General features: G+C 65.0%; 1 protein-coding gene across 1 annotated transcript; it reads right to left on the bottom strand.

The window, feature by feature from the left end:
• Positions 1-1,219: 1,219 nt before the first annotated feature.
• LOC129146697 (beta-defensin 11-like) lies at positions 1,220-5,002 on the bottom strand. Its single transcript, XM_054700226.1, has 2 exons — positions 4,926-5,002; positions 1,220-1,418 (listed from the first exon to the last, which is right to left on the bottom strand). Exons 1-2 carry the CDS (start codon positions 4,984-4,986, stop codon positions 1,246-1,248), a joined length of 234 nt encoding a protein of 77 aa, XP_054556201.1. The 5' UTR covers positions 4,987-5,002; the 3' UTR covers positions 1,220-1,245.
• Between the last annotated feature and the right edge of the window lie 7,355 nt (positions 5,003-12,357).

Here is a 12,357-nt window from a genome sequence, read left to right as displayed (position 1 = left end):
CAGTGCTGCGCTCCACCGCCTGCGCCACAGGGGAGGCCCCAGAAAGCCCTTTATTTTAAAAACGATGCCAAAACACCATCATGTACATAAAACCAGACATACACAATACGTGCATTTGACGTCACACTAAGGAAACTCTGGGGCCCAGGGAGTGGCAGCCTGCAGGGAGCAGGGGTGCGTGGCCCCACACAGGCAGAGAATGTATGTCATGAGCATGTGAGCGGGGTGACCTCGGGGGCTGTGGCCCAGCCAGAGCTAAGTGCCCGCGTCTGCGACACTGGCCAAGGCAGCATGTGCGAGATGGCGGTGGGGTGGCCGCAGGCCATGGTGCAGTTGTTATGAAGTGTGTCAAGGACGCTGCTGTCGAGAGGTCTATGGAGGTGGAGGGTGTGGGAGGGGTGGGCGCCGTGTGATGTCAGGGCGGTGGGGCAGGGCCGGGGGTTGTGGTCGGAGGCTGGGGGCCCGCTGGGGGGGAGTGGAGGAAGCACTGGGGAGCGAGAGGTCGTAACCTCCACCCCTGCACGCAGGTGTCCTTGGGTGGAGAGCCAGGAGTGGGCCCGGGGTGGGGGTGGGGTAGGGGGCAGCAAATGACCGGCCCAGTGTGACACAGGACAGGCAGTCCCTGGCGGGGTTGTCCCCTGTGAGATCCACAGGTGATGCCAGCGGGGAGCCCTTCGGCGGGCTTGGGCTGTGGGCTAGGGTGTCCTTCCCAGAGGACACTTGCTCGAGTGGACGGGCCTCAGCACTTGCCCTGCCCGGGGCACTGGTGTCACTTGTGTCAAAGAAGCGCCCGGCTTCGTGTGAGAGACCCCAGCCCTCTGAACGGCGCAGCCGCCCTGGTGGGGTTGGGGCTGCTTTGGGGGGGTAGGACTTTCGGCTCCAGTGGCCCCCTATCAGGTGGGCAGTTGTCTGGCCTGGGGGCCCATCTGTGGCTGACGGGTCCAGGGCTGTGGTGCCCTCAATATGGCTCCAGCTCAGACGGGCCAGCCAGGCCGAGCGTCCCTCAGGAGGCAGCGCTGGGGTAGCCCGGAGGCCGCTGAGCGCTTATCTGCTGGCTGCAGTCGTGCCGGGGCCGTCCTGGGCCCGGCCTGGCCGTCTCCCTCGCCGGCCCCGCACTGCTGTCCTCTCCCAAAGGCTGCCCCAAAATTCACTTTGGTCTGAAGGAGCTATGCTTCCCAACCAGTGTTTTTTTATTAAAACAAGGCTGACAAGTGTGGCCTCCGCTCGCGCTGCGCTCGCCGCCGGTCACACCAGGTGCGGGTCACGCGGGTGCAGGTGATGCCGGCAGCACTTGGTCGTCCCATTGTAGCAGGTGCCTATGATGTCGGTTTTCAGCGGGCAGTAGTAGAAGTGGCAGAAGCCACCTTCCTTGAAGCATTTGGTGCGGTCAGGATATCCCTGGCCTATCGCCCCCATACCTGTAGGAAGGGGAGAGAAGGTCAGACTCAGGGCCGCAGCCCCAACAACGCCGGGACACCTGGACAGACCCCGGGACACCGGGACGGCCCTGGGCAGGCGCTTTGCCCCTGTTGAGCGGCAACCCTGGGTGGTGGAGGCACCTGGTGGCACAGGCCAGGTTGGAGCTCCTTCTCCACGACGCACGCTACAGCCCTCTCACCCATTTCCCCCCCACACACACCACACACACATCCAGCACACACATCACACACTCACACCACACACACACCACACACACATCCCCGACACACACCCCACACCCGTGGCTGGTGTCAGAGCTGACAGCAAAGATTTACCTGGTTAGGATTTGGGCGGAGACGGGAATGAAAGCACAGCCCGTCCACGGCTAGGAAAGATTAAGGTTATCATGAATTTAAAATCTCTACGATTTAGTGGAAATGGAAAAAACCAAATATTCATATTTCCCTCCCTGCACTCACGTGGGAAACAGAATATTCACGTGGGAGACTGGAGAGCTAAGTGGAGATGAACTCCTGGACGAAAACAAGCGCGTGAGCATCGGCAGAGCCAGAGGGGTCCAGAACTCTCTGAGCCCATAAGTCACACTCAGGCCACGACGGCGTCACCCCCGAGCTGGGGCAAAGGCAGGGGAGAGACGGCGTCTGAGCGCCACCTTCTCAGCGGAGCACGAGGGGCACAGCCGCCGTCACGCTGTGGTGCCAGCGCCGCCTCAGCCAGGGTCCGGGGCCAGCGGTGCCGGGGAGGGGGCGGCCCCGAGCCCAGCGGGGGCCCTGATGCACTGGGGCGGAGCGGCCAGCTCCGGCCTGCTCAGGAGCACAGGCCTCCCGGAGCCTTTGAGGCCAGCCACGCGGGTGATAATACGGGAGAGAGGCACATGGCGCTGCCCGCAGATCAGAAAGATCACGCGATTCGGGAGACAAACCCAGCAGAGAAGGACCTGGAAGGAGCTTCCTTAGTCGATTGAGAAGAGCTGCCGCTGCCGGCGGTCCCTTCGTGTGGAGGGGCCCGCTCGCCCTCTGAGGCCGGGCGGGCGGTCAGCGTCCTCGGGACAGTGAGGTGAGGGTGCGGGCGGGGCCGGGCGGGGCTTCGGGGCTGGAGGCCCGCATGAGGCTCCTGAGAGCGGCCGGGTGGGCAGCCTGACCCTGGTGTCGGGGAGCTGCTTGGCCAAGGTTGTCTCGTGATGCCCTCGTGTCACGTGACCAAGTGCCCGGGGCCCAGGCGATCCCGCACTCCGCCATCGTGGCCTGGACTGCGAGCTCCACGGCACAGGAGCCCCATGGCGACCCCCACTTCCCGGGCCTTGTGCGCACCTGTCTCAGTTCCCACCCAGTGGACCTGAGAAGTACAAGCCAGCGTCTCTTTTGGGGTGATGGCGCTCCTGATCGAGGGGACTGGAGAACAGAGAACACTGCCAGCAGGTGAGAACAAGGACGTGGCACTGGGGTGGCCTTTGGGGGGCACAGGAATGTGCCCCTTGCTCCCCAGGACTGAGCAGCAGGACAGGCTCCCAGGGGTGTGGGGGCAGGAGGGTCCCACGCATCAGGCAGGTGTGAGATGTGTGTAGGCCCAACACAGACACAGGTGTGGGCTCCGCACCCACGGGAGACGTGGGGGGACTTGTCTGCATGGGGGAGGAACGCGCTTATCGGAGCCCTCCGGGACTCGGCAGGTCGGCCAAGGCGCTCCCCACGGCAAACAGGCCGGGTGCTGGCCAGGGGTGGCCGCAGGGGCCCGGGAGGCTGCCCGTGCCCGAGCTGCAGCGCTGGTCCCCTGGGAGGGAGCTGGCGCCGGAGCCCAGTGGCGGCTGGGAGGGCTGGACCTCATTCCCAGAATCTCTCTAAGCTTTTGGAGATGAAATCGAATATCGGAGCCACTCCCACAAAATAAATACCAGCCTCCTAGCCTGCCACCCACTCCCAGACACAGGTGAGGTCCGGAGATGCTCAGGCTGCTGTGGGGGGAGCAGCAAGGTCACTTGTTAAGGTCATGAAACGTTTCATCCAACTCCTGTCAGATTATCCTCCAGATGAATGTGGTGCCTGCTAGCAGAGCCGAGTCTCTGGGGAGTGCGTGCCGAGGACGTGGGCTCTGGGGCAGGGCTGGGATTGAGTCCTGTTCCTGGCTGGGCATTCGGGGTCCATCTCCCCGAGCTTCACCGCTGAGACACATCTATAAAAAGGGGTGGGCCCCCCAACTCATGGCACCCCCTTCCCTTGGAGCCATGGGCCTCTGTTTCCCCCTGGGAAGTCTCAGGCTGGGCCGGGCCAGCTCAAGGGCTCTTCCAGGAACGGCGTGAACAGACCCCCACTCCACGAGGGGCTGGGGGCGAGTGTGCCTGTGCCCAGCAGTGCCCTCTGGACACCGTCCCAGCCCCCCGCCTGTGCTGGACACCGAGGAGGGTCTGGGCATCACGGCCACCAACGGGTCTGCGGGGAGGAGTGGGTGCCCCGGGGCGGGGCCAGCACAGCCAGCACACACTGACCAAGGCCACGGGACAGAAGACAAGCCGCAGTGGTGCCTGAGTCAGCAGAGGGAGGGCCACTGCCTGCGCCTGAAGACATCGCTCCTTCCCCCTCCCACCCCCACACAGGGCAGCCTCAGCCAATGCTGGAGCCGTGGTCAGACTGCCCTTCCCCGGGGCCCTCCCCGCGGGCCCTGACCGGCCAGAGGCAGCTGCCAGAGGGGCCCCTTGCTCAGGCCTCCTGGCTCAGCCCTGAGCACATGGGTGCGGATGCTTGGTTGGGCCTTTGGAGGCTCTCAGGCGCTGAGTCACCTCCAGCCCTCGCCCGCGGGTGAGCAAGCGAGCCCGGCACGGCTGGCAGAGGAGCTTGGGAGGGAGACCTGCCGGGGCGGGGGAGGCTCCTCTCGCCTGTAGTGTCCTGCCCGCCTGGCCCCAGGGACTTGGCTGCTTTGACCCAGAGAAGCAGCCTAGTGGGACCGACGGGTGCCCCATGCACGTCCCACCGCAGGAGGTGAGCGTGTCCAGGGACGGGCGGCCCCAAGACGTCAGGGCCTGCACACCAGTGAGTCGAGGGTGCCCTGAGCGGCCTGTGGGGGAGGGGGCAGCCGCTGCTGTCGCCTGCAGCCCCTGCCCAGTGTTTCGACCGAGCTGCGCCCTCGCAGCTGGGCAGCAGCTGACCTCTCTAATGCGGCCCCAACGCAGGGACGAAGCCAATTCTCGGCCCAAGGCAAGGAAGGGACTGGGGCTGCTGGCCAGCCGCCTGTGACTGTGTCCCCACCCTCTTCCAGCCCAGAAGTCAAGGGCCCTAGGATGGACAGGGCCCGAGAGAGCCCACCTCTCCTGCAGCGGGGCTGCCCTGTGGACCCTCGAGGACCGGCCCGGGGGGTCCAGTAGGCTCCCCCTGGCGGGTCTCAGAGGTTGTGCCCCCGCCGCCTTGGGAGTGCTTTCCTGCTGCTGGACCTCAGAGTCCCGGAGGCCCGAGTGCCCGGCCTGGGGCAGGGGCCGTGTCCAGCCGCTCACTCACCTGGGCCCGGGTGGCAGAGGAGCAGGCAGGAGGCCAGCAGCAGGCAGCAGAGGGCCCTCATGCTGGCGGGTGCCAGGGACAAGTGCAGCTGAGTGCAGCTTCCTGGCTGGCTGTGGAGGCTTTTATAGGCTCAGGTTGCACAATCCCTCAGAGGATCTCAGGGGAGGCTGTGATCACACTGAGATGCTAATAAGTCACCCTGGGGGGTGCCCTTCTGGTGCTCCCAGAGGGACAGTGAGCTGGGAGCCTGCCAGACCTGCGGGGGCCGCCCCTCCCCTGCCAGGAGCCCACAGGTCTGTCTCTTGGGGGTCGGGGGGGCCGACCGGTGGGGGGAGGTCCGGTCATCCCGCCACTTCCTCACTGTCCTTCTGTGGCTGCCTTTCTCCCTGGGGCACCTCCCGGCTTCTCGCCTGTGCTTCAGGATCACTGCGTCTCTCAAGCCTTTTAAGATGTGTGCATTTCAGGCGAGTTTGGGTCACAGGGTCCCCTGCCCCGTCCCCAGCCCCCCGCTACCAACAGCTTGGGGGCTGCACGTGTGACCCCGAGGAGCCCGTCCTGCCAGTCCTCGGTCCACAGGGCCACGCCTGTTAATCTCAGGCCGCCTGAGGTTTCCCGGGTCCGACGATGAGATCTTTTCCCGTCCCAGTTCTGTTGTGATCCCACCAGCCGCTCGTCTCTCCAGGGCTCTGGCTTTGGCCACAGAAGAGATGCGCTGCCCAGGAGTGTCTCCCGGGGGAGGGTTGCGTGAGGTAGTAGCGGCTGACGGACCCGGCCTGCCCACCCCGCTGAGGCGGCTTCCAGGGCAGGCCGGGGCTGTCCCGTGAAGTCTGCGTGGCAGGCGCTGGGCACTGGGACCCACCTGGCTGGCTGATGTTTGGCCGAGCAAGGGAGGCACCGATGGCGGCCAAGACAGCTTCAGCATGGCCACCGCCACGGCCGGCCGACCCCGTCTGCACTGGACACACTCCCTCCCGATGCCCCACCGCTCCCAGACAGACAGGCGGGGAGACAGACAGACAGAGCCCCCTCGCCGAGTGTGAGGAGCGGCAAGGCCACGGGGCCCGTCAGCAAGACATACCCCATGTGCCGGCCCTCGACCTGCCAGCCAGCTTCCCAGAGGGAAGAGAGAAGCTTGCGAAGAACTGCTTTTCTTTTTTTTTGGTGGGACATGCCTCTGCCAAAGCCCCATTTTCCACGCAGACCGTGGGCCCCTCCCCACGTTGTCCCCACACCCCGACCCAGCAGAGCCCGGCGCCCTGACTCCACCCTCAGGATCTAGGGTTGCTGGTTTGGTGGAGACTGACTCTGCTTTGCCGGGTTTCTCATGCGATGCTGCCGTCCGGTGCGTGTCTCCCCCTGACATCCTGCCCCGCGCCGTCCCCCCAGCTGCAGCCCCGATGGCCCACGTGGCAGGACTTTAATGGCCGAGAACATTCCTCAGAGCTCAGGGCCCCACCCTCAGGATCTGGCATTTGGGTCCTCCGGGTGCTCTTGCCCCAGCATCCCACACAGGTGCTGGCTGCTCCTCGCTGACCCGCCCCACCCCAGCAGAACCCCGACTCGGTCCCTGCCAGCTCCCCGACTCCAGTGACATCCCATCTGGAGCGGGCAGCTGCTCCTCTGTCCTGCTGGGTCCAAACCACAGCCGGCTGGGCAGCTCGGGCCGCATCTGGGGCCCACACCGCGCTCCTCGGTGCTTTCTGGAGGGGCGAGACGCTGGCGTCACACCGAAAGACCTGTGCCGCCTTAGGGGCGAGTCCCAGTCCCCATAGCCACACGCCAACCGCAGGGAAGCAGCCTGGGGCCATGGCGGGCAGCAGCAGGGTTGGCCGGGGAGGGGCACGGCGGGGGGAGCAGGGCTGCCCGCTCCTACCCTGTGGGCTCTGGACATTTATCCTGCTTGAGGGAACAAGTTCCGTCAACTTACCCAGTTAGTATTGAACCACGTTCACGCACATCAGTGTCTTGTTTTGCGACGCACGTCCAGGAGGCCGGGGGCACACCCGCAGGGCCTTCCCTCGCGTCCCCGCCCCTGCCCGCGGTGGGGCCGGCGAGGCCACGGCCTGGCTGCTGGTGTCCAGGACACGTCTGGGCGGTGCCTGTTTGCGTCATGTGATTCTCACAAGTGGGGAACCCGAGGGCACTGGAGACCAGACCGGAGGGGCTCGGGCAGTCACCTCCTCCTCTGTGGGAGGGAGGACTTCGGGCCCAGCTCCGGGAGGACACAGAGCGCAGAGCCGGCCCGGTGGGCGGCCCCTCCCCGGCCCCAGAGCTGCCTGGGTCCCGGCACACGTGCCTCCCGCCCGCCGCCCCACCTCAGCTGAGCCAGCCCCGAGGTGCACAGACGGGGCTCCGTCCAGGGTGGTCTGGGCCCCTCACGCCAGCCTGGGAAGGGACCAGTGGAAGGGCGGGCCCCGGCGGCCGTGTCAACAGCTCCCGTCGCTGTGGTTGGTGGTGGAGTCCTGCCCCCCTGACCTGCCTGGCACCCAGACAGGCGTCGCCTGATGCCGGACCCAGAACCTCACCGGCCTGGAGCACACGGACCCGCCGCATCCCGCCGTCGGGGCCAGCTCCGGAGCAGGCAGTGTGGCCGGCTCTGGCTCTGCCCTGCGTCTGCTTCCAGAGGAAGCCGCCGGGGCCGCCCCGGGGCTGGCTTTCACCCGCTCTGCCTGGGCGCCTGGTACCGCGGGGCCCCGACTCCATTGTGCGCTTCCAGCCTGGGTGTCCGCGTCCTTCTGTGGGGGGGCTTCCCAGAAATTAACCTGTTTTTATCGGCCAGTCTGGCTCTTCCTAGAGGCAGAGTTTGGGGTGTCGGTTTCGTCCACGTGCTGGGCAGCCGGGGTGCCACCGCCTCCTGGTCCTCCGCATCGTCCCAAAGGGAAACCCCGACTCCCTCAACACCAGCCCCACTTCCTCCTGCCCAGCCCCGGCGCCCACCGTTCTGCTCTGTGTCCGGCTCTGATCCCGGCTCCTCCCGGCTCCTCCCGCAGCGGGGCGCGGGCGCAGGTGCTCTTGGGACCGGCTTATTCCTGCGGCATCGTGTCCTCAAGTCCACCCATGTTGTCCAGGCACCAGAAGCCCCTCCTTGGAAAGGCCGAGCAGCAGCCGCCCTGCGTGGAGCCTCCTCCTACTGGTCTGCTCACCCCCGGGCCGCGAAGGAGGGGATTCACGACAGGCCCGGGCGGCTGCGTGTCCACTGCAGACGCCGCCTGCAGCTCCTGGCACCGCCTCAGCGCTGGGGCGAGCGCAGGAAACTAGTCGCAACCAGGTTAAGCTCTGGCTCTTGCAAACAGATTCCCATTAGAAACTGGCCCCGGAGACTGCGGACCCCACTCTGCGCTCCGCCCAGCGAGCCTGACGGCGCACAGTGGGTTTCTGCGGTGTCGTCCTTTCGTGGCCTGCACGGTCCTTTGAGACAGCTCCCTGGTCCATCCCTGGCTTTTTGCAGGCGCTCGGTGGCTTCCACCTTCTGAGTGTTCAGCGCCATGTGCCCGGGCAAGGTGCGTGAGTGTCCGCTCCTGGCTCTGCTACCCGCCTTGGCCACACCGGGCAGGCACCCCTGTGGGAGGGCTGAGAGGCGCCCAGGGTCTCTGGGGGATGGTCTGAACCCTCAGCCTGCCTGGCTGCGATGCCCACGTCGAGTCGGGCCCTGGTGACACGGAGCAGCTTCCACTCTGGTCTTGAAAGTGCCAGCACTCACCATGCTGCTGAGGTAGTGCTGGTTCGTGGCCCTGAGCGTGTCCAGGTCACAGCGTCTCGCCCCGTGCGGTGTCTCAGGCCACGGGGGGGCCGGGGCGGGTGGTGAGCAGACTGACGTCGATGCTTACGTGAGCGGCTCTATCAGTTGTGACCAACAGGCACCATGACCCCTCTGCTCGGCCCTTGGGGAGGGGCGGCTCCCGCAGAGCTTGCAGGGGAGGGTGGCCTGCACCTGCCCTCACCCGAAGTCCTTGTCAGGCCTGGCCACATCGCCCTGCATGGAAGCCAGCTCACAGCCCGGGCTGGGGGAGGGGGGTGGGCGGGAAGAGCAGGGTCTGGCCTCTGACCTGGGCCAGCTGCCCCTCATCTCTTTCCCATGGTGGGCAGGTGTAGGTGCCCACTGCTGTGGGGGTAGTGGATGGAGTCCCTGCCCTTTGACTCCGCCTGGGGTGAGCTGGTTCTCAGGGAATTTGGCTGCAGCCTGGGTTGCTACCGTGCACCTCCTACTTAACAGGCACTTGTAAATCAGAGTTCAGAGCCCCCCCCCCGCACCCCCCTCCCCAATATCTTCAACTTTATTGGATGGAAGAGACGGTTTCAGGGGGGGTCCATTTTGCACCCCCAGGACACTTGGCAGTTGGGGGGACGCGCTGGTGTGGAGTCTCTAGGTGTGGAGGTGTCTGTGGCACCTGTGGGGGAGGAGCTGCCAGGGACCCTGTAGGGAGGCAGCTCTGGGAGGGAAGATAAGTCACTTATTAACCTGTTTCCCACGGGGTCACCTGGCCTGGCCGGGCCTGGCGCTGGTAGTGCCTGCTGGGCACCATCCACGTCCACACTCGGCTGCCCGTCTCTCGTCTCATCTCAGAAGCTGGTCACGGTGGACCCCGGGTCTCTTCCCTGTGGTCACTGGCAGACGTGACTACACCCGCGTGGGGGTGGGGTGGCAGGACAGAGTGTCCCGCCCAGGCCAGCCCACAGGTGCAGGATTGGGGACAGGCCCCACCTTGGGGAGATAAGAGCCTCGGACCCGGGCCGTCTAGTTCTGCTTCGGGCCCAGGACAACCAGCCCTGCAGATAAGCCGGACCCGGCCGAAACGCCCCAGGAAAACGCCTCTGGATACCGGCAGCCGTTGAGCAGCAAACAGCCCACACCAGGCTTCTCGTCTCCGCCCCTGGGGAAGTTTGTCCCTCTTGGATGCCTCCATCTGTCAAACCCCCAGTTTCTAGGTGTGGCCGAGCTTGTGTCTGGAACCTGCCTGGGCCCTGCCCCTACCTGACCCCGTCACGTGGCCCAGTCAGGGTTGGCCCTGTGGAGTCGGGCCTGGAAGATGCTGTGAGCTGTGGCGGTGATCCTGGGCACAGAACGTGGCCTCCTGGCCTCAGGGTGCAGCAGTGGGGGGTCTGTACCCCGGGCTGCACCTCTGGGGGTGCCCCCTCCCTGTTTGTGCAAGTGAGCAAATTCCCGACCCACTTGGGGCCCGTCGCCGTTCTGATCCAGCACAGGGGCTTCCGGGCCAGCCCGGGCCTCACCTCCTGGGACGTTTATTTCCCAGAAGAGAAGCATCCAGTGGGAGAGATGGGCTGTGGGCACGTAACCTGTGTGTGCATGCGTGTGCGTGTGTGTGCACGCGTGTGCAGTGTGTGTGTGTGAGCCCACGTGAGATGACGCATCAGGCCAGCGTGTGGGAAAGTTCAGCAGCACAAGGAGGAGGAGGCAGGAGCTGAGGGGCTGTCAGAGATGGTGTCTCTGAAGAGGGGACATTTGAGAAGCAGCTGAGCACAGCGAGGGAGGGAACATGGAGGCTTTGAGGAGACCCGCTTGATTATTAGCTCACAGGTGTGCGCACACACACGTGAACACACATGTGCATAACACACGTGCAGGCAACACAGAGGTGAGTGTAAAACAATGCACACGTGTGTGCAAACACGCGCGTGGGCCAGCACACGTGCACACTCACGTGCACACACATCCCGCGGCCACTGCCCTCTATCTCCCCAGCTTTGCCCAGGTGCCGCTGTGCCCGGATGCCCGGTGCCGCTGTGCCGAGGCTGTGCCCAGTTCCAGGGGCACCCCCAGGGGAGGCGCGGGAAGGGAAGGGGCGATGGGGAGCAGAGGACGGGAGCAAGAACCAGGCCAGGGGGAGCCCCCAGTTGGTTCTTTCTGACCCAGAGCCCCCAAGCGCCCTCCTCCTTCATTGTGGAAGGACCGTGGGAGGCCAGGACTGCGCTGCGGCCTGCCCAGGGGCCCCTGGTCGCCCCCCGTCCCTGCCTCACTCTGCACAGGGCCCCGAATGGGCTGGTCGACCTGGAAGGCGCTGTGCTGGGGGGAGGGCAGAGGTTTCGGCATGGGTGCCCTGCCAGGGCAAGCCAGGCGGGTGGAACAGGAGCAAATGAGGGCGGCCTGACCGCGGTGTCCCGGGGAGCCCGCCTGGGCTCAGGGAGGGGGTGGCGGGGAGCACAGGGGGTGCAGAGCCCTCGGGCGCAGGGAACTCGGGGTGTATTTGCTCGTTTTATGGCAGAACCTGGGATGCAAACAGCACCGAGTGGAAACCAATCAGAGCTGTGGAGCTTCCTGAGAGGTGGCAAGAAAATGGTGGATTGTGTTGCTATCTTTAACGACTTCTGCCGAGATTTGAAAACTGGGTCCCCCGGGCCACCTGGGCCCTGTTCACGGGACGCCGGCGCTTCTGGGGCCCAGGACTGAGTCTCAGAGGGCCCGTCCCCCTCGGCGCCTGGGCAGCTCAGGTAGACTCAGACTTATGCGTGGGTGGACGGCAAGTCGGGTTCCCAGCCCCAGCGGGCACAGCCCCAGCTCCCCCTCTGGAAGCTTCCCTACAAATGCCCCAAAATTCACTTTGGTCTGAAGGAGCTATGCTTCCAAACCAGTGTTCTTTTATTAAAACAAGGCTGACAAGTGTGTGCCTCGCTCGCGCTGCGCTCGCCGCCGGTCACACCAGGCCCGGGCCATGCAGGTGCCGGTCAGCGCCGGCAGCACTTGGCCTTCCCATTGTAGCAGGTGCCCCTGACCCTGAGGTCAAGCGGGCAGTACCTGAAGTGACATAAGCCGCCTTTCTCGCGGCATAAGGTGCTGTCAGATTTCGGTCTCATGGCCCCCATACCTGTAGGAAGGGAAAAGAACGTCAGACTCAGGGCCGCAGCCCCAACAACGGCCGGGACACCCGGACAACCCCCAGGACACCGGGACGGCCCTGGGCAGGCGCTTTGCCCCTGTTGAGCGGCAACCCTGGGTGGTGGAGGCACCTGGTGGCACAGGCCAGGTTGGAGCTCCTTCTCCACGACGCACGCTACAGCCCTCTCACCCATTTCCCACACACACACACCACACACACCACACACACATCCCCGACACACACCCCACACCCGTGGCTGGTGTCAGAGCTGACAGCGAAGCGTTACCGGGTTAGGATTTGGGCGGAGACGGGAATGAAAGCACAGCCCGTCCACGGCTAGGAAAGATTAAGGTTATCATGAATTTAAAATCTCTACGATTTAGTGGAAATGGAAAAAACCAAATATTCATATTTCCCTCCCTGCACTCACGTGGGAAACAGAATATTCACGTGGGAGACTGGAGAGCTAAGTTGAGATGAGCTCCTGGACGAAAACAAGCGCGTGCGCATCGGCAGAGCCAGAGGGGTCCAGAACTCTCCAAGCCCATAAGTCACACTCAGGCCAAGACGGCGTCACCCCCGAGCTGGGGCAAAGGCAG

This window comes from Talpa occidentalis, unplaced genomic scaffold, assembly GCF_014898055.3.
Source record: "Talpa occidentalis isolate TD23 unplaced genomic scaffold, MPIMG_talOcc4v2.1 talOcc4.4, whole genome shotgun sequence".
Lineage (NCBI taxonomy): Eukaryota > Metazoa > Chordata > Mammalia > Eulipotyphla > Talpidae > Talpa > Talpa occidentalis.
Note: the sequence above shows the minus strand (reverse complement) of the source record. Positions and strands in the feature narration are given on the sequence as shown.

Coding starts and splice junctions, on each gene's coding strand:
- LOC129146697 (XM_054700226.1), bottom strand. CDS start 4,986: ATGAGGGCCCTCTGCTGCCTGCTGCTGGCCTCCTGCCTGCTCCTCTGC. Junction 1,419..4,925: donor CCTCTGCCACCCGGGCCCAG/GTGAGTGAGCGG, acceptor CCCTTCCTACAG/GTATGGGGGCGATAGGCCAG.